This window comes from Dermacentor variabilis, chromosome 1, assembly GCF_050947875.1.
Source record: "Dermacentor variabilis isolate Ectoservices chromosome 1, ASM5094787v1, whole genome shotgun sequence".
Lineage (NCBI taxonomy): Eukaryota > Metazoa > Arthropoda > Arachnida > Ixodida > Ixodidae > Dermacentor > Dermacentor variabilis.
Window position 1 is genome coordinate 185,817,498 of NC_134568.1, and position 27,091 is coordinate 185,844,588.

Genomic DNA, 27,091 nt, shown 5'->3' on the forward strand with positions numbered 1-27,091 from the left:
GGCCGTGAATGTTCCTATTCGACTAGCTCCAGACATTGAAAGTCAGACTTCATTTATTAAAAATTTATTTTAAACCAATTGTAACAAAGTGCCTTTAATTGTACATTTTATATTCCTGTTTCACTCAAAACAATGTCGGCCTAGTAAAGACACTGCATGCCAAATTGCGAAGTTTTCTAATTGCGCTAGTTGGAGAAGTGCACTAAACTTGCGTACAAGTAAGATTACTTATTTTTACTTGAACTGCGATGTTCAGCACTCACGGCATCCTGACATCTTAGGGAGTTACGAAAGGAGGACAAGGCAAAGACAATATTTATAATAGTTTCTGGAAGTGGGAGGAACAGTCAAGCCATAAGGTGCTGAGGAAATTCGTGCACCAGTCCTACGCTGCGCTTGCCAACTGACTGAAGCACGACAGGCATTGGTGGCCAGATGTACAGATTCCTCATGCACAGATTCTGATTTGGAATGAGTGTTTTGAAGGCGAGAAAATAAAAAAGTTTGCCTATTCTTGTAAATTACATATATGCTTGATTCATTGGTAGTTGGTTTTTGGACACAATCTTAGTGCACCGTAGAAGAAATCCACTCAAAATTTTACGCCCTATAATGAATGCACCTCCAATCTATACATCAATTTTCTTTTTTTTGGGGGGGGGGGGGTGCCTTCACTGCAAGTAAATATTGTATGTGCAAAAATACGGTAACTCCCACATTAAATCTATTTGCTTCTTTTAGTAACTCCAGGGTAATGTCCTCAGTGTCAGGACGCAGTTGCCAAAGGACGTGCTAAACCGGTTTGTTTTTTCTCTCTCAGACAGTACTGTCATGAGCACGACTTGCTTAGGCACTACTGCTCCAGGAGTCATAAAGAAGGCTGGTGCACAATCCTTCTAAACACCTTGTAGTGCACATAAATTGCTGAACTTAAAGAACAATTACTATTTCATTATTCATACTAAGCCAAGCTGTGCTGTCTAGGTGAAATAAAGCTGATATATATATATATATATATATATATATATATATATATATATATATATATATATATATATATATATATATATATAGCTTTTATTAATGGCCAGTATATATCAGATCTCCATAAGGTTACGTGGCAACAGCTCCATCATGAAAACATAAGTACCCTGCTGTGTACACCTCCTTCCATATGAATGCGCCAATTTTGCTGTTTTAGATCATGGACACACAAAACAACTTGGCAAGAGGTGTGAACAAAATCACACCAATAACACAAACTGCTCTCTGCAATGCAAAATGCCCAGCCTTCTTCTTATGTAAGTGTCATGCCAGCATCAAAGGTTATACAATAAATCTCTACCTGCTGCTCTCCACAGTCACATGGCTGCTTATTATGAGGTTGAGGCACTTCTTCCATGCCTTCAGCAACTTTGGCACGTCGATTTAGCTTGAGGGAGTATTCTTGGAAAAGCTGTGCATGGTAACAGAACACATGGTGTGGTAAGAGGTGATCCAATGCAAACTGTTGGGCTTCCTTGACAATGCCATGTGCAACCTCATCATGGTCACGTGCCCAAGTTAGCTTGTTAATTAGGTCCGAAAGGTTGCGTTGAAATGGCACATAGTGCACCATGGGAGTGAGATGCGAGTAGAAATGCTCATAATACTCAGAATCTTGCTTCAGCACCAAACCAGACCCAGCCAGAAGGTAAGGAAGCCGGTAAGCAGCCACGGTGCCGTCCACGTTGATTTGGTACTTGTACTGCAGTTTCCAGAAAGTGTAATCTGTGAGACTTTGTTACACTGTGCAAGTAGCAGGAAATTTAGCATAGTAAAAGATAACAGGAGTTATGTTAATTATCCATCCTTGAGACATAAGTTCTCAACTGAAGGGCAGCGCTTGCCTCCTCAAGATATATAATAAACGCTCTCTCCATGTCTCTCTCTTCTTTTTGTTCATGGACGTCTAAGCTGACATAGCTCGATAAAATCATATAAAAACTTAGGTCCAAAGTATGCACGTGTGCATAATTTTTATTTTCTGGCACACTTAAGCATCAGAACTGATTAAACAACGCTCTACATTAAAATTGAAGTAGAAGCTTAGTGCGAAAAAACCACGGCCACAAGAAAGACGTCTTTCTTTAGTCCATGGTTTTTTTCGCGCTACGCTACTACTTCAAATATGGACAACCAACTAGCCCAACAGTCTACTCTTCTACATTAAACAAATGTGTGTACACATGTGCACACACACATGCACGTACACACGGAAGGATAAGTCGTACATAATTTCACTTTATCATAAAACTGTCCCTTCAACAGTTTCTACTGTTTCTACATTTTCATTTCTACCTTTTCTACTCTTTCTACAATTTTTATGACAACATAGTGTTGCTGAGTTAGTAAGAAAGCTGATTATTACACACATCTTTGCATGCCTGAGATATGGAGTAGAGAATTACTTACATTGTATATTAAATACAAATTCTGCTGTCACAATATGCAGCAAAAGTATGAAAACACTTCACGATGCATTCCTTCAAAAGAGCATGATGCATACTACCCCAACGGAGTTTAGGGACACAAAGTGAATAGAAACAAGATCATTTGGTTCAATTGGAGAGAAGATTATAATAGATGGCAACATATTTCTGTGAAACAATTTGTGAGTACACAGAAGGAAAGCACCAGACATTGGTAATTTGGTCATCTGTTTGCAATGTGTGTGCTCAGCACAAATTTGTGCAACCAGTAAAAATTGACAAAGAAGGACACTGCTGTCTTAAGGTTGCGCCTTTGTTTGTATGAAAAGCTCTTAAATTTTTATCAGCTATGGACCGACTAGTTCATTTGAATACCACTTTGCTAAACCTGAGTATAATGGTAAAATGAGTTTTGCAAGCATAATAGGTAAGCTAAAAGTTGGCACATTCATACTTTTGGTATTGAGCCCTTCTGCAATCAAAGTAAAATGATTTATTATGCTACAAATCAGCTTGAAAGCCAATAGAAGGCTGCATATAATTTCAGTCACCATAAATTGCTTGAATGGTCTTCACAGGAAAACACGTGATGAATGTCATGCAGACCTCAAAAACAATTTTCTAGAACTCTTGGTACTACACATCCATACCAGACAATGAATCTTATTTTGCACAAACCTTAAAGAAATCAAAAAAGGAGACGTGGCTGGTTTGGGGACCATATATATCCATCTTGTCTCGAAAAAAGAAAAAATTTGTGAGGGAAGCATTTAATAGATCCGGGTGACGACGTGAGAGAGCCACAAGGTCAAGGCGTTCAGGGCAGCTGTCACGACCTCGCCAAAACCCACATGGACGCTTCTCTTTCCAAGCTGGCCCACTGTTCCCTTGCACAGAAAGAAGATCTAGAGTCACCCTGCACAGAATGCATCCAAAACGGTAAGAAATTGGTGCAAAATCTTCTAACTGTGACAAACTGACTCAAGAGATGCACTGGTGGTTTGAAATGGCCCCTAAATCATATCTGACATTTTTCTTATACATTTTAAATAAACATGTGCATTGTGTATACAGTGACAATGAACGTTCATGAACATGGCAGTACTAAAGGCCTCAGGAAAGCCTTAAATTATAGCAAACATCGCAATGCCACACACCTCAGGGAAGCCGCAAATTCAAGAAACGATCCAGTGCTCCTCTCCGAGCTTTTATGATTTCATTTTGCACATCGTGATGCCAGCAGAGTCCTGAGCATGACGTCATAAGAGTTAAAGCTGTCAACTAGCTGGCCAATGAGGAACGATATTGCCAATGAGATGAAAGTGAGCTGTATGTTCCGAGAATAGAGGGGGGCTCGCACATTATGTGCCACTAATCCTATCGTGAAGCTTTCATTTAGTGGGCATTGTGCAGAGGACCATTAGGGGTGGACAGCGGAGAAGACTTTCTTAAGGTGTGTTGATGCAACCCATAGCTTTTGCAGCACTGCATGGAGTTGTTGAGAGTATGTGGTGAGGAGGAGAGAACACCTGTTGGTACAGTAGTGAATGAGAGCAAGAAACCACAGCAGCCACATAGCCGTTCATAAAAAGCCTGTAACTCTGCTATTACGGTGTCATTAAAAAAAACTTCTTGCAGCTCAGTGTTCACTATAAAATGGTACAAAGCTGCCACTATATAATGAATTTTTGAGCTCAGGTGGTTTAGGGGCTCTTTAAGGAAGTTATGCCATGCAACAGTAATTTATGGACAGAAGCATGACTTCATTTTATATGGCATTCTACATGGTAAGAGAAGGACACAAAATAATTCTCCATTTTACTCCTTGCTCCAACTTGAAAATGCACTAATTTCTCATGGCAATTTTCATCGAGTGTTTCATAACATATTTTAGGTCAATTCTCATCATGCAGTTCTGTCACAAAACACACAATGAAAGGAACTCCTCACACACTCCAAGCAGCAGCATCTTCATAACAGATGAATTGATGCGGCTGGTTAAAGACTTTTGGAATGCAGCATAATTTCTGTGAAAACACCAATGTTCATAAAGGAGGAAAAAGAGAAAGTCATATAGAGGGATAAAAATAAAGACAACTAGCATATGGCAGAAAGTAGACATGTATAGAACAGTTAGTTAACTTCCACTAATTAAATGTAGCTTAATTAAAAGTTACCTATTATAATTTAATTCAACTGTGTTCAAAAGCAACAATTTAGGTAATAAAAAAGCTCATTCATCATTCGTAAATGTTAAGAGGCCATAATCCGAAGGACACCCTACAAATTTGTAAGGACAACCAATTTTTTGTGGAAAGCTTATCAATAAAGTAGCTTCAGCTTAGCTTTAAATTGAGGTCTTCCACCCACAAGCTCACCTGATTTAATGCATACAAATATCAGTGAGAGTGATAAATGAGAGCTATGGTGATATAGCATGCCCCAAAAATTAAACTTGATCATGTGTGGTGTTTTATGGCACAAGGGCCAGGTATGGCCAAAGAGTGCCATGACAAGTGGTAACGGTAACAATGTATTGTGAATGGCATGGACAATGAATTCCTCATGATAGATGTGACATGGCGGAAAAAGGGCTTAAGACCTGTCACTGTAAATGGCGTAAAATATATGGGTGCTAAAATAATGGCACTCACTAGGTAGTGATGTGGACTATGGCAATGGGGTTTCGTTAAGAACATGATGCAACAAAACATACCAATGGCACTATGACTTCAAGAAAGCCCTCGAGTACAAGCGCTGTTATACATGTGCTAAAAATTATCTGGCCAAATTGTTTTCAGAGTGTCTGCTTCAGCTAAAAGCTCTAAGACTAATTTCAGATTAGAAAGCTTTGCAATGCTAAGAAAAAATGTTGGGTGACGAGGTATATTTTCTCGATAGCCAGAAGTGAAATATTTTTTTCCTCTGTGCTTCTATTGCAGAGCGTTGAATAAGAACGTGCAGGATTGCGAGATTTTTGCCGCACTTACTACAAGTCGGAGGATTCCCCCCAGTCAAGAGGTAGGAGTGAGTGCCATAAAGGTGTCCTATTCTTAATCGGCAAAGGAGCACTTCATTATATCGTGATGTTTTCTCCAATATCTGACGCCCTAATTTAAGTTTCATCAAGTACAGTTTATTGGATATCTGAGTATATCTGTTTCTTCCAGTGGTTTTTCAGCTTGTGCCGCAAGTATGGTTTAAGATCTATGGCTGGGATGGGTATGTTTGTGTTTGTGTCACTAAAAGCTACTGAAGTAGCTTTCTCGTCAGCAGCTTTAGTGCCTTTTATACCACAGTGGCCAGGTGCCCAGCATAGGATGATCACTTGTTTAGCACTATAAGTTGAGCATAGCAATGTATACAGTTCATTAAAGACAGTGTGTTTATGTTTTCGTACATTCATTAGGGCTCGGGCTACACTCAATGAGTCTGTAAACACCATAGCCCTAGTGAGATTCGTTTGCTTGATGTGCTTTTACTGCAGAGAGTATTGCATATGCTTCCACTGTAAAAATACATGTATGTGGGTTCAATGTACCGGATATTAAAAATGCTGGTCCTAGTGCTGCGTAAGCAACACCAGAAGGAGACTTAGAGGCATCTGTGTAAAATTCAGCACAAGAATACTTCTCCTGAAGCTCAAGAAAATGTGAACGTATGTGTGCCTATTTTGATATTTCTGCAAACGAGACGTCACACTCGATAGCCCACCGCTCGCAAGGCGGTGGAAGCTGCGTAGTTGCCATTATGACATTCTATAAAATTGAGGCGCCCGTTTCTTCGCACAGTGCTTCCAACCGGAGGGACAGTGCCTGGGCAGTTACGGAACAGCCTGGCCATGGATAGACCACGAATAACTGAATGGCATGGATGATGGAAATCTGATTTCACCTTCAGGGCATAAGAAAAACTTAAATGTGTTCTTTGAAGATGTAGAGACCATTCGTTGCATTCAGCGTACAGGATTTCTACAGGGCTAGTCCTAAACGCAACAGTAGCAAGACAGATACCCAAGTGGCGGACGGAATCCTGCATCTTCAAAGCACTAGGTGTGTCAGAGTTATACACAATGACTCCGTAGTCAAGGCGTGATCATATAAGACTTTTGTACAAGCTCAAAAGGCACCTTCTGTCACTTCCCCAAGATGTGCGGGACAAGAGCTTCAGTAGATTCATTGTCTTCAAGCGCTTCATTTTCAGATATTTCAAATGTGGTATAAAAGTTAGTTTAGAATCTAAAATGAGACCTAGAAATTTCTGTTCATGGCTCACAGATAGCCGTTCTCCATTAAGATCAATAACGGGCTTTGGTATTACACCTCTCTTATTCGAGAGGAGAGTGCACATACTTTTTTGAGGGTTTAGTTTAAAATCGTTCTCCTCTACCCACTTAGACAACTTATTCAGGCCAAGCTGCACTTGTCGCTCGCAGATACTAAGATTATATGACTTGTAACCTATTTGGATATCGTCTACATATACAGAATAAAAGATTGTATATAGTATGACAGTATGGAGTGAGTTAATTTTTACAAGAAATAGAGTGCAGCTCAGCACTCTGCCTTGTGGCACACCAGTCTCCTGAGTAAATAGACGAGACAAGGATGTTACCAATCCGAACACGAAATGTGCAGTTGGACAGATAAATTTGAATCACATTTAGCAAGTTGCCTCGGACGCCCATTCCAGCTAGATCACGAAGGATTCCGAAACGCCAAGTAGTATCATATGCTTTCTCCATTTCTAAAAATACCAACAAAAAAATTGTTTGCGCACAAAAGCATCACAGATATTTGTCTCAATGCAGACAAGATGATCTGTTGTGGATATACGTTCCCTGAAGCCGCACTGCAAGGGATCTAGTATCTTGTTGCTTTCAAGAAAATGGGCCAGGCACCGGTTGGTAATTTTCTCAAAAAGCTTACATACGCAGCTTGTTAGAGCTATAGGCCTATAGCTGCTGGCCAAAGATGGGTCCTTACCCTCTTTCAGAATAGAAATTATGACTGCTTGCTTCCAGGCAGACGGAATGTAGCTGGCAGAGAATATGTCGTTAAAAAGAGATAGGAGCATTTTGTGTACTTCGGGGTGTAGGTGTTCAATCATCTCATAAACTATTCGATCGTGTCCAGGGGCCGATCTATTACAACTACGTAGTGCAGCCTGAAATTCCGCCGTATTAAAAGGACGGTTGTAGGATTCATTGCTCTTGCCTTTCCAATCCAGAGGCAGTCGCTCGGCTTGTTGCTGGTACCTCAAGAATGTATCTGAGTAATGCAATGAGCTATTTATTTTATTTATTTATTCGGTATACCTACATCGCCTGTACGGCATTATCGTAGGGGGGTTAAAATACAGGTGGTCACAATGGAAACATATTCAGCAACATCAAAAGAATACATCAGCAAATAGAACATAGTTTAAGCACTGAAATTCGCAAAAGCGGAATAGAAACTAACAAAGTACAAAACAAAGTGAGTGACAAAATAACTAACTAGCAAAACAGAAAAAAAAAGTAGCGTATGTGCAGCGATGAATAACAGAACAATCAAAGAATATGACTCTCAATAGCATTTTCAAAACTAGAAGCTGCCATCACTTCATTAGGGAGCTCATTCCAATCGCTAATCGTGTTAGGAAAAAATGAATACTTAAACACATTGGTACGGCACTGATAAGCTCTAATTTTGTTAGCGTGGTCTCTCCTAGATGAAACGTAATGCGGCTCCTTGATGAACAGTGTTTTGTCGATACCAGTTTTACTTTTATATATATTGTAAAGGAATTTGAATCTTAGGATTTTCCTGCGTGAAGAAAGAGTTTTCCAACCCAACCCTTCCCTTATTCTGGATCCTCTGGTAGTAAAATTATAATTTCCTGTTACGAAGCGTGCTGCTTGCTTTTGGACGCGTTCTATTTTTTCTGTGAGGTTTATAGTGTATGGATCCCAGATAACGCATGCATATTCTAGAATAGGCCTGATGTTTGTTAAATACAAGGTTGCCTTCAGTGATGAAGGAGAATGCTTAAAATTTCGTCGGAAAAAGTGAAGAAGACGGTAAGCTTTCGCGCTAATTGAGTTAACATGATTAGTCCAGTCAAGCGTTTCAGAAAACGTAACTCCGAGGTACTGAACATCCTTAGCGGTACTGAGTGCAATATTATTTAGGCAATAGGAACTGGGGAATTTTTTCTTTTTCTTTGTAAACTGCACATGGTAGCATTTACCAGTATTCAGAATCATCTGCCACCGCTTGCACCAAATAGAAACTTTTTCAAGGTCGTCCTGTAAGACAGACATATCGGCATAACATTTCACTGCACGATACATGACGCAGTCATCGGCATACAGTCTAACTGTTGAATTAAGGCCTACTACTAAATCATTAATATAAACTAGGAACAAAAGAGGCCCAAGCACAGAGCCTTGAGGCACTCCCGATAGCACCTGCATTGGAGCCGAGTTTACCCCATTAAGAACAACTTGCTGTTTGCGCAGGTGTAAATAATCCTTTATCCAGCCAAAAATATGTTCAGGAAGGCCTAGGAATGATAATTTTAAGCAAAATAGATTGTGCGGGACGACATCAAATGCTTTCCGCAGATCAAGAAAGAGTGCATCTATCTGTTCACCATGGTCGAGGCCGAGTGCAATGTCATGAGTGAATTCGGCTAGTTGTGTTACGCACGAAAAACCAGAGCGGAACCCATGCTGAGCCGAAGTGAAAAAGTTATTTGTTTGAAAATGTTTCATCAGATTAGAGTACAGGACATGTTCGAGAGTCTTACAGCAAACGGAAGTTAAAGATATCGGCCTGTAATTGCCTACGTGTGTACGATCACCTTCTTTAAATATCGGAGTCACGTTGGCTGTCTTCCAATCTTCGGGCAGTTTTTGATTATCTAGTGACTTGTTGAATAATATTACTAAGAAAGGTGCTATCTGTCTCGAACATTGTTTCAAAACATGATTAGAAATTCCATCGGGTCCATGAGCTGAATGCAGGTTTAGGTTAAACAACAAAGCCTCCACTCCTTCCTTGCTCACGGCAACGTTTTCCATTTCCGGTAATGGTGTCGGTGTGTAAGAAATAGCAATGCTACATGGCTTTGTAAAAACTGAATGAAAATACTTGTTGAATACTTCTGCTTTTCCTTTGTCCTCTTTAATTAGGTTACCATCATTTGTGATGGCCGGGATGCCAGTGTCATCCTTCTTGTTGCTCTTAATATACCGCCAGACCTCTTTGGGATTTGTTTTTAGTTTATCTGCTAAGGCTTGTAGATATGCATCCTTCGCAACCTTCAATTCGCTTTTAAGTTTTGTGCTGATATCCCTTAGCTTTTTGTACATGCTTGGGTTTTTAGTTTTGCAATATATTTTGTAAGTTCGGGATTTTTTCTGAATTGATGAACGTAAATCCTTATTAATCCAGGGCTTATCCTTGCGGCGCTTAGTCGAAACCACCTTAGACGGAACGAAATCTGAGGTCAATGAAAGCAGTTTATCCCTGAATATGACCCACAGACTGTCGATGCTACTAAATGAACTGTAATGCGCAAATATAGGCAGGAAATCATTTAACTCATTAGAAATAGCCTCATAATTACCCCTTTCATAAAAGAATACCTTTTTCGGCCGCACTTTGGTAAATTCTATTTTTCTGCAACGAATAGTACCTGCAACTACTTCATGGTCACTAATCCCTGGTACTGGTACAATGAAGTCTATGGTATCTTTCTGGTTACTAAAGACCAAGTCTAACACATTTCCGTCTGTACATCCAAAACGAGTAGGAAAATCAACGAACTGGAAGAGCCCATAGGTCATTATCAGCTCGCAAAATGCAGACTGAAGCAATGACCTATTATTCTGTACAGGATATAGGTCACGCCATTCAACATCTGGCATGTTAAAATCACCACCAAGAATTATCGTTTCAGATGACAGGACTGAGAGTGACCTTGAAAGGCTGATAAATGGTTCAACAGTGTTCAAATTTGGTGGTCTGTAGAAAGAACCGACAGTAAGGGCGTTCCCATCTGAAAAGCATAGTCTGCACCATACAGACTCTGAGGTATCGTCAGCTGGAAGAAATGGTGCACTTTCAATTGTGTCCCGAACTAGAACAAACACCCCCCCTCCCCGCGCATTTCGGTCCTTTCTATATGCAGCATAGCCTGATGGAAATACCTCAGAATCCGCAATGTCAGAGTCTAGCCAGGATTCGGTGGCGATAACAATGTCAGGCTTTGATATCGATAGAAGGCCTGCAAAATCATTAGTTTTATTCTTCAGGCTTCGACAGTTTACGACAATTACGACAAGAAATGTACGCAAAATGTGCCCCTAAAGAATAAGCATGGTCCTGAAGAGTATTTCCCTGCGTGTTTACTAAGGGGAGAGGATGAGTTTGCCGACCTTTGATTTTATTCACTCTGTTCCACACTCTGTTCCAGGCTTTTCTTTCGTCAGTATAAGAGTTAATGCTAGAAATGTATCTTTGCCAGCTTTCCTTTTTGGCACAGCACCGCGTTCTTCTACCCTCAGACTTTATTTTCTTGAAAGTGATCAGGCTCTCCGTAGTTAGAGAGTCTCGAAGGTGGTTCCAAGCATTATTTTGATTTCTATATGCTTTCTTACACTTGTCATTCCACCATGGAACACGTCGCTTACAGGGCAATCCATTTGTTACGGGGATACATACTGATGCCACATGAACTATAAACGCCATGAAATATGCCACTGCATCACCGATAGAAAGTGTACAGATGTCATTCCAGGACAAATGCGTGAGCGCCCTGTATCGCGTCCAGTCAGCACAATCGACTTTCTGCCGGGAGACATGTGGAGAGCACTCATCACCTTTTGTTAGTTTTATGACAATGGGGAAATGGTCACTCCCGTATGGATTCTTAATCATGCTCCACTCCAGATGCGGCAAGAGTGTACTCAATGCAATGCTTAAATCGATAGATGAGAATGTATTGCTTGTGACACTGTAGAATGTAGGATCTTTCGCATTTAGCAGGCAAGCATCTGTAGTGAAGAGGAAGTTTTCTATAAAGCGTCCTCTGGAATCGCAACGATAACGTCCCCAAAGGGTGTTGTGTGCATTAAAATCTCCCACGACACTATAAGGTTCGGGCAGTTCATAGATAAAGCTGTGAAATTCTGTTTTTGAAAGGCGGTAGTTCGGGGAGATGTATAGGGAGGTAATTGTTACAAGCTTATTAAACAGCACCGCACTGACAGCAACAGCCTCTACGGGCATTTTAAGCTCTAACTGCCGGCAAGCAACACCCTTATCTACTACTATTGCTACACCGCCTGACGAGGCAAGGGCCTGTTGCGGTCTTTTCGGTAAATGGCATACTGCCGGGGAAAGTTCGTGCGTGAGGGATTAAGATGTGTTTCTTGGACACACAGCACCTTTGGATTGTACTTATGTAAGAGTTCCTTAATATCGTCTTGGCTGTGGAGTAAGCTTCTCACATTCCACTGTAATATCTGTGTATCTATAATATCTGTGTATCCGTCTAAGAGATTAGATTAGATCACGAGACCTTTCCAGGCACCGTGATACAGGATTTTTCTTTCTCGGTGGCGCGCCCGAGAGAGCTGTGCCGTTCCTTGGACGCCTGAGACGTCGGAGTTGTGCTCGTATCCATCACCTGGTCTGAGGCGGTGGATACTGCCTGCGCAACGGGCACTTTCGCGGGAGTGTTGGGCCGATCTGCACGGGCAGTGGCCCTGGGTCCAACAAGCCTGCGGGTCTGCTGGCCCTCCTTTGTGGGGGCTGGAACAGTGCTGGTTGTTCCAGTCAGGGGGGCTGATGGCGTGACCGCCACCACTCTGCGTGTGACTTGGGTGGCCGCCAAATAATGTGGTGCAGCCCCCCGGCACGCCACATCGGTGTAGGAAGGACTGGACTGATTGTTGGAATAGAAATGCTTGCATGCCTCTGGGAAAGACAGATTTAGTTTCAACTTGAGTTCTATTATTTGTTTTTCTTTTTTCCACGAGGGGCAGGATCACGAGTACGCAGGGTGGTCTCCTTCACAGTTGGCACAGTGGGCTGCTGAACTGCAAACGTCAAAAGAGTGTTCAATGGAGCTACACTTAGCACAAGTAGCATGCCCTCTGTAGGTTTGTGACCCATGCCCAAAACATCGATGCAGGTTTGAAATGTACGGTCTGACACGAAGCTTGTAGTAACTGGTCTCAATTTATTCAGGAAGAATGTTGGTCCCAAAAGTAATTATTATATGCTTAGTTGGTATTTCTTCGTCATCTCGTCTTATTTTAATCCTTTGCACCTTGACAATGTTCTGTTCTTGCCATCCTTCTAGTAGTTCACTTTCACTAAATATGAGAAGGTCATCTTCTGAGATGACACCGTGCACTGTATTCATTGTCCTGTGTGGGCCTACTGAGACGGGATTGTCCCCAAATGCTACAAGTTTCGAGAGCTATTGTGGCATGTCGCGAACTTCGAGAAGAAGATCGCCACTTCCCATCTTTGTTACTTTATAACCTGGGCCTATTGCTTCAGTGAGAGATTTGCCAACAAGAAACGGTGAGATCATTCAGACTGTCTTTCTCGTGCTGACTGTGAACAACATGGTATTTGAGAAAGGACTCTTTCGGTTGCATAAAAAAGCTGAATGGTTCATCGGTGCGCCCCCTCTCCAGGGAGCGATCAGGCAGTGGGGGAAAAGCATTTGCCATACAAAGTTGGAAAATTCGGCGGCGATGGTGGCCGCCCACCACCGAGCCCAACAAGGGGACGCTACATGATCAGGAGAATACCTGCAGACGCCAGCCATGCATCGCTGCTATAACTTAATATAAACTTGAATTAAACTTGAAAGGAGCAGTTATGTCAGCAAGAAAAATTTTCTGCACCAACATCTCAACTATACAATTGATGACTAAAAAATAGCTTTAACTTCTGAGAGCCTGGAATAGCATTTTTGTTTTGTCAGATATTGAAATCCATCCCAGTGTTGTTTTCAAAGCAGCAGTTGGGGCACCTTCCAGATGCCATTACTCCTGAGACAGGTGTTTTGAGAGAAGCAATAAGGTCAAAGAATGGTTAATAGAAACAAAATAATTTGGTTCAATCAAAGAGAAGATGCAAGATCATAATCATCATAAATGTCAAGAAAAAGATGAGTACACAAAGGTGAACACCAGACATTGGTAATTGTTTGCAATGTTTATGGTCAGCAGAAACTTATGCAGCCAAAGAAAACTGACAAAGAATACTACTGCCTTTATGTGGCACCTTGTTTGCATGTTCACATGTTAAATTTTGATTAGCAATAAACCAATTAGCTTGTAGCAGCATTAACGTCGAGGAAGATGAGGAGAACGGCAGCTGGCTAAGCCAATCCCCCGCGTTGGGTACGCGCCATCGTAGAAGGATATCCTATCCTATTCTATCCTGGCTAGGGACAGGCCATTGCCTATGAAGCGAAGCGGGCGCATGGCTCAGCTCAAGAGTGGCCAGCACAAGGTGGCCGGGGAGATTGACCCACCGAGAAATGACCATCAGCTAGGGCCTTCTGCTCAGTAAAAATATACTCCTGTTTATTGTGGCTCATCGTCATCACTGACTTTGCCCGCCACAAGCTCAAACACCAACTCTGAGGGAGTTTTCTGTAATTTCAACATTTCCTTCCTCAGCTACTGTATAAAGAATGCTTTGGAGCACAGTACTCTTTGTAATAAAACAATACACTAACATTCTTATTGACTGTTATTTTTTTAAGCACACTGCAAATCCAAAGTGTAAGGGGGACAAGGAGAAGGATGTAGGAACAGAAGTGCAGCTAAATAATAAGAGGCACTCGGCTGCCTGTAGTATGTGATGTTATACATGAAAACCAGTGACACTTTCCAGTAAGAACTCTCTGCAGCTCACTGTCTCTTTTGCACTCTCACATGCATACACACACATACAAAATTAACAGCAGAAATGCCCCTAGTATCACAATGAAATATCTTGTGGCAAAAAGCAGAGTGGGCTACAATTTTTACACAGCTTTTCATGACGATCTAGAAATAGAATCCCTTGTTTAACGAATAAGCCAAAGCCTGATTCTGTTATATTGAGGCACTATCTCCATCAGTAACTGAGGACACATCCTAAAAGGTATGCGGTCTCTTTAATCTGTACAAAAGACAAATGCTGCCTGCTACGATCAACACATAAAGTTTACAAAATGAGAATTTGTAATCAGCATGTCTAAGCACAAAGCCCAAAATGTAGGAATACATTGTGCCGGTGAAAGATAAAAGTGCAGACTGCAGATGGAATGCAAGGTGCTTACTTGCCCATTTTTATGATTTTATCATAACATGGTTAATTTTTTTAGCTTGTTTGGGATTGCAGTGCTGACACAAATAATTTTACATTTTTAATTTGCATCCAGTCTGAGGCAAAACTATTCTTAAAAAACTACAAATACAATTGCCAACCAATTTTTTAAGAGCATAATTTTTCAGACCCGCTCAATTATTTGGGCATACATGCGACAGTGCCACCCACTCAAAGAATGAAATATAATGGCAACTGAAATTTCAGCTGCCAGCATGTGAATATTCTGCGAATAAATTTGATGAACATATCTATTTGTAACCCCTGCATCTTGTTACCGGTGTTCTGACCGATGTGTAATTGCGGTGTCGTGCCCCGACAGCCTATTGGAGTACGTGAGAAAATGTATCAGTTTACGTGCTTTTGCCTACCGTGCTTTCTCTGGATTACATTTACTTCTCTCCGGGGATGTCGAACTAAACCCTGGCCCTGGTACAGATGCTAGTGGTGCTGAGGGAAGTGCTAGTATTGAAGGCATTTATGCTATTGTCCGCCGGCTTGAGCAAGGGCAAACTCGTTTTTTCACCGAGCTAGAAGTTGTCAAGAAGGAACAGTCTGCTCTCGCTCTTTCGCTACAAGAACTACAGAACACAGTCGCTGTTCTTCAAAGTGACCTACTTTCAGCCAAAGAAGACTCCTCAGAAAATCTGCGAAAAATGGTCGAAATTAAAACGTCCCTTGAGGATACAAACAACAGGTCGCGCAGAAATAACTTGATAGTTTTTGGCCTATGTGATTGCGAAAATGAAAGTTGGAGAGACTCTGAGAAAAAAGCCATCGCGTTTTTTCAAACTGAGCTCGAACAGACTATTACAACGGAAGATATTGAACGTGCTCATAGGCTGGGAAAGTTTCGCGAAGGAAAGAACCGGCCAATTGTTGTTAATTTCTGTAGATTTAAAGTTAAGGAACAACTTTTGTCGTGCGGATCCAGGCTGAAAGATAAGGAATACGCAATTCGAGAGGATTTCAGTCCTGCTATCAGATATGCACGATCAAAACTGGTTGAATATGCTTTAGCCACAAACCTCTCATTTAAACTACGTTTCGATAAACTGCACATGGGCAACAAAATCTTTGGCTATGATAGCGGAAAAAAGGTGGTAACCGAAATAAGATAGCTAAAGGTCAAGCATCGTGCAGAACCTAAAACCTTGCGTACTGGCGCGGAACATAACACTTCTTGTTATCTTACACTTAATCTTCTGTTAGTTAACTGCCGAAGCTTGAAAAATAAGGCCGATGAGTTTGCAGCTTTACTTTCCGCTGTTCAACCACACATAGTGATCGGCACTGAATCCTGGCTTCATGAATCCATCGCCAATAACGAGGTATTTCCGTGTGGTTATGATGTCTACCGGTGTGACAGAAACACACATGGTGGCGGCGTTTTTCTTCTCATTAATGAGTGCCTTCACAGTACTGCACTCCCTACTTCTTTCAATCACTCTGAATCCATATGGTGCAGGGTTAGAATGAGCAATGGCAATTACCTTGCTGTTGGGTCTTTTTACCGGTCTCCTAGTTCTTGTAATCCGGAATCATTTACCGAGCTATCAAACTTTTTAACTACCGTAAATACTGAGTATATACTTGGGGGCGACTTTAACATGCCTGCTGTTGACTGGGAAGATGGCAAACCTGTGTTCTCAGACTCGACTGCCCTATCTCTTGCCTTTTCAGAGTTCATTATAACTAATGACCTAACCCAATTCGTCTCCGAATGCACGCGAAGAGACCATTTTTCTGCCAGCACTTTAGATTTGTTTTTTGCTAGCTCTGAGTCGCTGATCCAAAATGTAGCTGTCATCCCTGGTATCAGTGATCACGATTGCGTTGTTGCCACGTCTAGTGCCGCTTCAGTTAGACCAACCCATAAATATCCTAGAAAGGTTTTTTTCTACGACCGAGGGGATTACGTCTCTTTATCACGAGAGCTTTCAAATTTCTTCCCTATTTTTCATGAGGTCAGCCAGACAGTGGACATAGATGAAGCTTGGATTCTTTTTAGAGATAAATTAAAGGCTTTAATTGAACAATACATACCTTCCAAACTTTTGACAACTAGACGCCGGAAAGATAAACCATGGGTAGATAAGAAAATTCGCTCGCTTATTAACAAAAAACGCCGCCTGTATGCTTCGTATTTGAAGACTCACAATCAATCGGTCTTCCATGAAATGCGTCATGTGAACTACAATATTAAGCAAGAAATAAAGGTGAATAAACAAAGTTATATTTCATCGCTTGACGCAAAGTTAAGGGATAATCCTAAAGAATTTTGGAAATTTGTTAAAATAAATGGTAAAGTGGACACAACTGTCCCCATTTTATCAGTCGGCGAGAAAACAGTGCTTGATGATTATGAGAAGGCTTGCTGTCTGAATTCCTATTTTAAAAGTGTTTTTTCTGAGACATACACTGGTGAACCGCCTGAAATACAAGAAATAGTCTATGAGAATATGCCTATGGTCACTGTCACATATAACGGTGTTCTGAAACTTATTTCCAATCTGAACAACAAATCAGCTGGCGGTCCCGATGGTGTTCCGTCGCAGGTATTGAAATCCTGCTCTCAAGAAATTGCGCATTTTTTAGTCGCTCTGTTTAATAAATCATTAAATACCATTTCATTACCTGCAGAGTGGAAGGTAGCCCACGTCGTTCCCATACATAAAAACGGTCCCAAAAATGTACTAGAAAACTACAGGCCTATTTCTCTAACATGTGTATGTTGCAAAACAATAGAACACATCATATACAGTGCTGTGATGAAACACCTTCAAAGCAATAAATTTTTTTCGGATTTTCAACATGGATTTAGGCCTGGCTTGTCATGTACGACTCAACTGGTAGAGTTCGCTCACGATCTTTTTTACTCTTTTGACCTTGGACTTCAGGTAGACTGTATATTTTTAGATTTCCGGAAAGCTTTCGACACAGTTTCTCATGCATTGCTTTTACATAAATTATCTTGTCTCGGTATACACCCTGCAATAGTACATTGGATTGGAAATTACCTGTCTGGACGAACACAGCATGTTTTAATAAACGGAACCAAATCAACACCTGTCACCGTAACCTCTGGCATGCCCCAAGGGTCTGTTTTGGGGCCTTTGTTATTTTTAGTCTTTATAAATGACATTGTGCACAATCTAGAATGCAAAGTGAGGTTATATGCTGATGATTGTGCCATATACAAGAATGTAGAAAATATTTGTGATGTTAGTAGTTTGCAGAATGATCTAAACAAAATTCATGCTTGGTGCATTAAGTGGGGCATGTCTTTGAACAATGCTAAATGCCAACTTGTGTCATTCACCCGTAAACGCTTTCCTGTGAGATCAGTGTACCAATTGGACGGACTACTTCTTGAAAAAGTCGAACACTACAAATACCTCGGGGTCTATTTTTCAGAAAATTTAACATGGAACAGACATATTGAATACTTAACCTTAAAATCATCTCGTATACTAAACCTTGTTAGACGTAATTTTTATAACGCCCCCCAGAAAGTAAAAGAACAGCTTTACATAACAAATGTTCGTCCGGTACTCGAATACGCTTGCCAGGTATGGGACCCTCAAAGCTCTAAACTTATAGAAAAGCTCGAACGCGTCCAAAACCGCGCTGCAAGATTTGTTTCTGGTAATTATAATTTCCGTAGCAGTATTACATTGCTTAAAGAGGACCTTGGTTGGAAATCACTAGCACACCGCCGATTAACTGCAAAATTAGAACTTTTTTTCCGAATCTACTTTGATCTCACAGGAATAAACAAGAACTTGTACATTTTCCCTCCCCACTTCATCTCTAAACGATGTGATCACGAGCTGAAAGTCCTTGAAATGCGCTGTCGTACTGATGTCTACCGTAATTCATTTTTCCCGCATGTTTCCGCACACTGGAATAGGCTTCCTAGGAGCATTGGTGAATGTAAAACGTGTTCAGAGTTTCTGTCTTTATTGTCACGCAGTCTGTCGTAGTATATTATCCCGTTTTCTTTATATCATTTGGCTGGCATTGCACTTCATGCGATAGTGTACCCTTTCCATTTCTGTCTTGCAAATTTGCACCGCATTTCACAAGACCGTTTTGCCGTCGAGATGACTCATCTATGTTACGTATTTTGTTACTCTTACCACCTGTGCTCTGCTGTATCAAGTTTTTGCCACATGTTCACTTTTCTTCAATTTGTCCCCCCCTGCAATAATGCCCTTGTGGCGCTGCAGGTACTTGTATAAATAAATAAAAATAAAAAATATTTTTCTGAGGAGCTGATCATTTTTGCTGCAAATATAGAGCAGAGCAATCTTTCAGTGTCTTTACAGATCCCAGTGAGTAAACTTTTTTATAAACAGTCAACATCTGAAGTAATAAAACAATTTCAGTACTTTTCACGAAATGTAGTGTTTCTTGTCTTCAATTGACATACTTTTCAAGTTTCAAGGTAGGCAGGACTACAGGCGACATGCCCAGGCTACAGGGAAATTCGGACTCTTTGTGGCACCTGCATTTTGTAAGCTTGCAGAGCCTACAACACACACTACACTGGCTGCTCCAAGCTTCCTGTAATGATCAAAGTGTCTACTGCAGTCTAATATGCAACAGGACGGCAGCTACGCGTGGAACACTGGCTGCACAAACAGGTAAATTTTCTGAGATGCATAATGAGACAGCAACCAGGAGCCTTCTTGCCTTCTATTTGCCTGCTCTCTTACTTTTATCCTACCAAGCTTCCTGTCAGAGTGCCCAACCAGCTTCTAATTTTTGTTCACACACTTTACTAGACAAACTGTAAAGGCTAGAATGAAAGCAAGACATTGCCGAGAAGTGTGGTCTTATCTCAATGCAGATTTAACACACAATACCAGATGTCTACACTGCAATATTGCTCAATATTCTGCAATAACATTGTGGAAGACAGCCTGGAGCAATGCAAACATCTGCTTTAATGGGGACAGTGTTTTGCACATGGAGCAATGTGCCACTTTCCTTATCAGCCATATTTTGCAAGGAAGGAACCTGATATGACCAATTCTGAGCACAATCCCTCAATAAATGGCAGAAACCACATGTATACAACAACTGACTTGTTAGCATCCATACAAGCATAGTTTTCAACATGTTGATGTCACTATGATGCTTTTCACCAAGTTCAGTGGTAGCTTTATTTGTAAACACCCACTAAGCAAACACATGACTTTACCAGAACTGACAAGATGGCTGCAAAAACGTAAAAGAAAGTTTGGAAAAACTCCAAGAATTATTGGCTGCTTTTTAAAATGGACAGCAGTAGACATGAATGCTAAGCTACGTCTAATAACCCTTGATCAAAACATTAAAAAAAAAACAGAGACTACAAAACAGCTAAGGTACCTTTCAGCACTTGCTTGCAACAGAAGAAAAAAATTCAAAACTCTTACCTGCCCATCATTTCAAGAGATGATTCTGTTATGTCATATGTGGGCATTACAATATCAGTGCTGCTTTTAGAGCCACACCATGAAAAGAAAGGAATGCGGACTCCAGTGTGACTCTTCTGCTCAAGTGGCCAGTCACCGAGGTTCACAAGCATTTCAACATCCGGAAGAAGCACCTAAACAAAGTCATAATAAACTTCAGTTACTTAGTTCAGTTTTCATTTCTAGCAATGATAAAAAAAATGTTCACACTGCTGCATAAATATTGCAAAGATCATGAAACACTACAAAACAATGGAAATAAGTTCACCTTTCTAGCAAGAGACAACAGTATCTGGTCCATGAACATGTTGAACCCAACATGCTGTCCATAGCACTTTCGGTAGACCTAGAACAATAATAACAACAGCTACAAATGTGAAGAGCAGAAAAAAACTATACTAAACAGTAATGTGTAATTTCAGGCTCTAGTAGGCTTACAAATGAAAAAGAAGTTCGGAGTTGTAGCATGATAGTGAGGCCAGTATTGTTCACTGACTGTAAACCAAAATAGTAGTCATGAGAGACAGTCTCAGTGACACTCAATGCCTAACCTTCAATTCAACTCTTTACAGAAACAAAAATATTTTTTCCTTAATTTATCATATAGCAGTTGACTGTGTAATTGCAGTATGCAGCCTGAATGCCTTGACAATGCAAGAAAAAAATTGTATCAGACATTCATTAAAGAAGAAAAGAATTAGAAAAAGTTTTGCAAGTATCTAATTTTCAGGCCCATGGTCAATGGCACCTGATGGAAAATAGAAGCATACTGTAGAGGTGTGCATATGCCGTCTCAAAGGCCTGGGTCTGGCAGGCCCATGGGCCGGGCTCAGGCAGCCCAGCATACATTTAGTCAAGCGTGGGTCGGGCTGGCGTTGCAGCCCAGTTTAGGACCAAAATTCTTGCTTAGTGCTCTACTTCCAAGAGAAAGATTACCCAAAGGCCCACATGCTGTTCTGCCGCTGCGCACAGTGATTGCTCATCGAGTTAACAAATGTGTAAAATATTGAAGATGGAGCCACAACCTTTTAGCTGAGCTGAGCGAGAAGCAGAGCTCAGCTTGCTGCATCTGCCTTTGCTTACGACATGTTCCAACGCTGCCGGCTGGCTTTAAGTGGTTGTTTACCGCTTGCCCAACACTTGTTGGGTGCTGTGCAAGGCAGGTCGGATGAGTTCCAACACAGAAAAGGAAGCACCGTAATTGTCGCCACATGAATGAGGTTCCCCACGAAGCGCTGCACAGCGGTATTGACTGTTGTCATTACCCTGCGGAGTCGTGAGAACTGGACAAAGGCTACAAAGGCATACGCCACCAGCGCTTCTTTCAAACTTAATCTGCCTCTTTCATGGCGCGACGGCGCATGCGCCCTGCCCTAGCGGATTAGTCGCGAAACGTTTTGGAAGGGTCGCACGCGTGCGTGACCACGCGCCAGGAAGTCCCCCGAAAAAAAAAAAAAGAAAGCACTCGGACGCGCACTGCTACAAACACTCATGCTGTGTACCGCGTTCAAACTCTACTGGTAGCTCGACATCAGTACGGTGCCAAAAACGTGCGCAGCGTAAGACCGCAACTCCAATTTAAAAGAGAAACCGGCCAGGGCATCGTTCGATTTGTCGGGACTGCACCGTGAGCCAGGTAGTTGCCGCCTTTCATGAATGACTCGCTAATTTAACGAAAAAACCATGCATTACACTTGGGCGCCACTTAAGTACATCACGTTGCTGACGAAGTCTTCTTGCAGCATCGCTCCTCACTTGCTGGTGGTGGCAGCGCGTTCCATACTATACGTACTTATAAGGCCCGCAACACTGGGTCGATACGAGACCGACAAGACGCTCACTCCAATGATTGACCGACTATTGTGCGTCACTGAAACCTTTTTATCATATCAGGTCGACAACGACGCAACCGACGAGCACGGTTTGTACTGCGACAGGCGTTCTTGTCGAAGGCACCGGCAAAATCAGCGTGCCGACTATCGTTCGACCGAAGCCCGCGCGATCAACCGTCGAACCGACAACACAATAGAAACAGCGTCTTCACTTGTATATATAATTAATCGTGCTCAAAATGGAGTCAAGCATGCCTGCCAAGTTGAAATGCACAAGCTTTAACCCTCTCAAGCCGTGCCCACGAAGGTTGAGCCAATGTCCATCCTGTTCAGCGAAGGTTAACCTGGTGCCGTCGAGTTCGTGCACTCGCTACCGGCGGACCTGAACTGAAATGTGAGCAGTTAGATCGAACGAAACTGCTTTTATAGTTCAATTCTGGCCTTAGCGATTTGAAATCAGCGACACTTCACTTCGCACGGCGCGTACACAATAAGCGGTAAGCGGCGACACAGCGCTGTGCCAACATCTGTACGTCACCGTACCTGTAGGCTGTTGGCCGCATTCGCTACGTATATGGGTGGGCCTGCACGTGTTGCTTTGCCGACACATTTATCAATTCAGAGATGCACTGTTTGCCTCTGTGTCAAGTGGCAAACAAGGGACGGTGTATTCGGTATACAGCAGCATAAACAACCGCCTCGCTCATTTATACCAACGCCGTGTGAGCGATGGCATCCGCGCGTTTTCGTGAGAGAACAACATGGCCTACGGATGAGCACTTACGCAAGCACTGTTTTCTCTAATAATGCTCCTATGGCACGTTAAAACTGTAAGTATGATGGAGTTAAAGAAAAGCGAGAAGGAGTTAACAGCCCGTAATATATGTATCTGTATCACAGTTGCCGTTGTTTAAGTGGTTCCGCCGCTCATATTGACTCGTCTCATGGTGTAACAACATGGCACATATGCGCAGATATGCATGTTTTGCTACATTTCGACACTGCTTCATATCAGCGATGGACCTTTTCCGCAATATTTGACGATGACAACGACATGCGGCTGTAGATATCGATGTAAACAAGTGCACCGCTTTAATAAATCCGACGCAAAAGGTTGCGCTCGAAGACTTTTTGAATATGCGAAACATCTAAATAATCTGTAAAAAGAATACAAAAAGTGATGTCCAAGATAAGACATCAGTGACAAATCCCAAGGCAGCCGTCGGAACTCAGTGTGCCTTTATCCACTGCACTGTTTGTAGAACAGCGCACTCAGGCCTGCTCAACCAGTAGTCAGTGAGTGCTACATGGCTCCAGGAATGACATGCTGTCCCGAAGAAGCCATTAATAATGATTCGCCATCCACGAAACGCACAATGAATGCGCACTCAACGTGGGTGCAGGTGCACAAATCAACCGGCGAAAGCACCGGGACCCTTCCAAAACGTTTTCAGCGGCGTGCGGCAGAGGGCAGCACAGGAAAATGAAAGAGGCGGATTGCCAGATGGAGGCAGAGTTGCTTGCAAAGGCTGTCACACATGGTAGCGAGTCGCCTGTATGCAACCAGTTACACTGCACGTTTTCGAGTGTGTCGTTTGCTTGAGAGCCCATGAGTCTGGCTAACGTGCAGATCCCAGAAGTGGAAAGGAAATGCTACTTTCATTTGTTCATATTTGTGTATCTTGTTGTCTTTAACATGAAGCTACCACGTAAGAAGTGGCCAAAGGAAAGAAGAACTAGGAGAACTGAACAGAGGGGAACAATAGGCATAGAAGAAAGAAAACCTGTTCACTTTTTCTAGCTGATGGTTCACGTTAGGTCAGCATGTTTGTCAAGCCCCTTGTGATCGGTAGAGCCTCTCAGCCTTACAAACTATGATGCTGAGAGGCACAGAAGTACAATTCTTTGTAAATCGAACCTGAACCCAGCATCATATTCTATCATCATCAACTACCTGTGTCTTACATGCATGGTGTCTACGATGGCGAAGGGCAGCACTCAAGACTTGAGAGCTGCACTGGAAGAGGGTCGCTATAAACTGGTGCGAAAATCCAATGCCAGAACCAGGGTGTCTACGAAGTTGACATTATCAAATTTCCCGAGTTTCCCAGGTTTTCCCCGAGTTCCTTTGCAAAATTCCCTAAGCGAAACAGACCTTTGTTTTATATCAAGATTGGCTGACACCATGTCACCCGTTACTGTCACTCTCTAGTAAACATAATAAATAATTTTAAAAAATGACCTAATTCAGTTTGAATAGTGACAAGTATTATTTATTTCCTTCAAAAGGAAAACAGAAGGATTAGTAAAATGAACAGTGAATGAAATATCTTCGAAAAAAAAAAATCGTAAGGCCCATTGCAAATCAAGTCGAGCATTTTCAAGCACGAATAAAAAGAGATCCACAGAGAAGCAAATATTTTCGAATAAGAGCTATTTGAAAAAAAACTATCAACTGATAACAAGCTCATTGGTATGAGACCAGAACTTTGTCACAAATGAGTTTCTCTCTCAGCAGCTAGAAAGTCAAGCTCAACTGTCCCGACATACTCTCAGCCCGCTTTCACTGCTTTAAAAGAGTTTATTTTGGTTTGGATGATTCAAGGGACACATCTCGGCGTCAGCCAACACTTTGTTTTTTGAGCTCAAGTTCTTTCAAAGAAGCGGTGGCATCGCCTTCCTTTCCCATTCATTCCTCAATTTCCCATCCATTCAGCTCAAGCTCCTTCAAAAAGTATGAAGGAAAAGAATAGGTGACAGGATGAATGTTATCGGCAACTTCTTATGATGCAATTACGCATAAAAACTGATTCCTCGTCACTGGACCAGATCTTGCGTACACTCTCGCTTCTACTCGCCCAGAGGGTGAAATGTGAGTGGTAAGCTCAGCTAAGACATCTCAGGAGCTGTCTACGCAAAAAAGGGCCTTTGCATCGAAACCCTGTGCACACGACAGAACATAGCGCACATCCTGTCACCTGTCCTTTTCCTTCATACTCGAAAGTTGCGCTAAAGCAAGACAAGAATATAATGCACCAATTCACCTATTCAGCTATACTTTTAACTTAATTCCTTCAAAAAAGCGTCGGCAAACTTCCTTTCCAGTTCATTCCTCAACATGTCGGTCCTTTGTTCCCGTCCTCCTTCAGCCGCGCATTCGCCTCACGGACCATTTGAAGCATCCTCTTGGTCAGTTTTATGGTCAATGTTCGATTTTTTGGACTCCCCAGGGACGGCAAAAATGTCCGAAAAAAAATCAATGCATGTCATTTACTGCCCTTAAGGGCTCAAATCGCCACAGGCATGTCCAAAAAAGCTCTCAAGGCCTGTCAGTACACTTATTACGCATATCAGTGCTCGTACTGCGACAGGAAATGGTGGGTGCACGCATGTATGATTAAGGAATACATACTGTGCCCGTGGCAGTAGCCCCTTCCCACGCTTGTTACACTTCACTGCAATACTTTTGCGTATGCTTCACCAAGTAACACTTCTGTACGGAGGCAAAGCTGACTTTTGGGAACCGGCATTATGCAACGCACCGTGCTCTCCAAGCTTCTAAGCCAATCGCGAGGACCGCAAAGGTCGAGTCCGTGCCATTGCTGATAGCAGCGAATTCTTTCAATAAAAAACACAGCACCCAACGGCAAGAAGCTTAATAGCAAACGTCGAAGCAGCTAGGCCTAACGTTGCCGCAGTGGTGGCTACGGCTGCCAGCGTATGATGATGATGATGCAATGCGGCTTCACCCTTTGCAACGAGCAGGCATGTCAATTGCACGCCCTAGCCATGAAAAAAAATGGGGGAAGGGACACAAAAATGAAACAAAAATCAGAAATAAATAAACAAAACAGTAAACAAACTCCCCGCAAAGTGGGGGGGGGGGGAATTAAGGGCCACAGTGGTGCACACAACATTCAACACTTGAGCGTTGAAGGCACCACTTGGTCAGCATTTCAGCACTGGTGTCAACTGCCCCATTTGTGTCCGCGTAACCCAATGAAACTTCAAGCCTTTTCACCTCCGTTCGCCAATACGGGGCCGCTTAGTTGGTTGTAGTTCAACACCACCTGTTTGATTGTTTCGTCTACACTTCTGCATCCATGGCACAACACACTATCATAGCAATGTCATACATTTTCACGTGCACGAGTGTCCGAAGGGCTCCCGCCCTCACCTTGAACAACAGCGTACTTCCCAAGCTGTTCAGCGCACAGTGGCAATGTTGCGTTTGTGTTGACAGTATAGGGTGAGTGTTGACTAGTCATCTTGTTGTTGTCGCTCCCTGCATCCCTCCTCTTCAGTCACTCGTAAGTGCACGTCATGTTCATAAGCCTGTCCGCCCTCCGCATTCAGTGGCATCTTGAAAAAACCAAACAGCTTCTCCAATCGGTAGACACCCCTCACCCACGCCGTACGAAGGCATGTGACCGTCAGATATTTGAGCACATGCCATGCCCATCGATCTCGCTGCATGAAGAGCAGGCGCCCGCGAAATGTCAGCTTACTGGCCTCCTCCCACACTTCAACGCTCGACCACCCCACGTCCTGTTGCACTGCTTCGTTAGCCACTTTCCCATGACAGCTGGGCGCAACACGTCCCACCTCCCCTTGCTGCTGCTCAAGCCATCCACGGGTGCTGGCAGACAAAGAAACAACAGCATTGGCAAATGACAGGCTGGGTACATGCACGACTTTCCATAACTCTCACACCATGATGTACCGATTACACCCCCCCAAACAACAGCAACGCAATATGCACTGGGCCCCGAGACCGTTGAGGTGAAGTATTTCCTCATGGATGTCATACATATCTGCTGCCGTGGACAGCTGCACACCAAGATATTTGTACACAGATTGGTCGACCAGCTGCTCTCCATCCGAGGCTACTGAGATGTCACCTGTAGAGTCACCCGCAAGTTGGACCATCACAA

General features: G+C 42.4%; 1 protein-coding gene across 1 annotated transcript in view; it reads right to left on the reverse strand.

The window, feature by feature from the left end:
* LOC142589580 (protein O-glucosyltransferase 2-like) overlaps positions 1-27,091 on the reverse strand; it is a 64,473-nt gene that overhangs the window by 7,580 nt on the left and 29,802 nt on the right. The window contains exons 4-7 of the mRNA XM_075701056.1: positions 20,594-20,671; positions 20,287-20,459; positions 3,150-3,387; positions 1,346-1,747 (exon numbers count right to left, since the gene is read on the reverse strand). Of these exons, the coding sequence (XP_075557171.1) occupies positions 1,346-1,747; positions 3,150-3,387; positions 20,287-20,459; positions 20,594-20,671 (891 nt within the window). The remainder of the gene's footprint in view (positions 1-1,345; positions 1,748-3,149; positions 3,388-20,286; positions 20,460-20,593; positions 20,672-27,091) is intronic.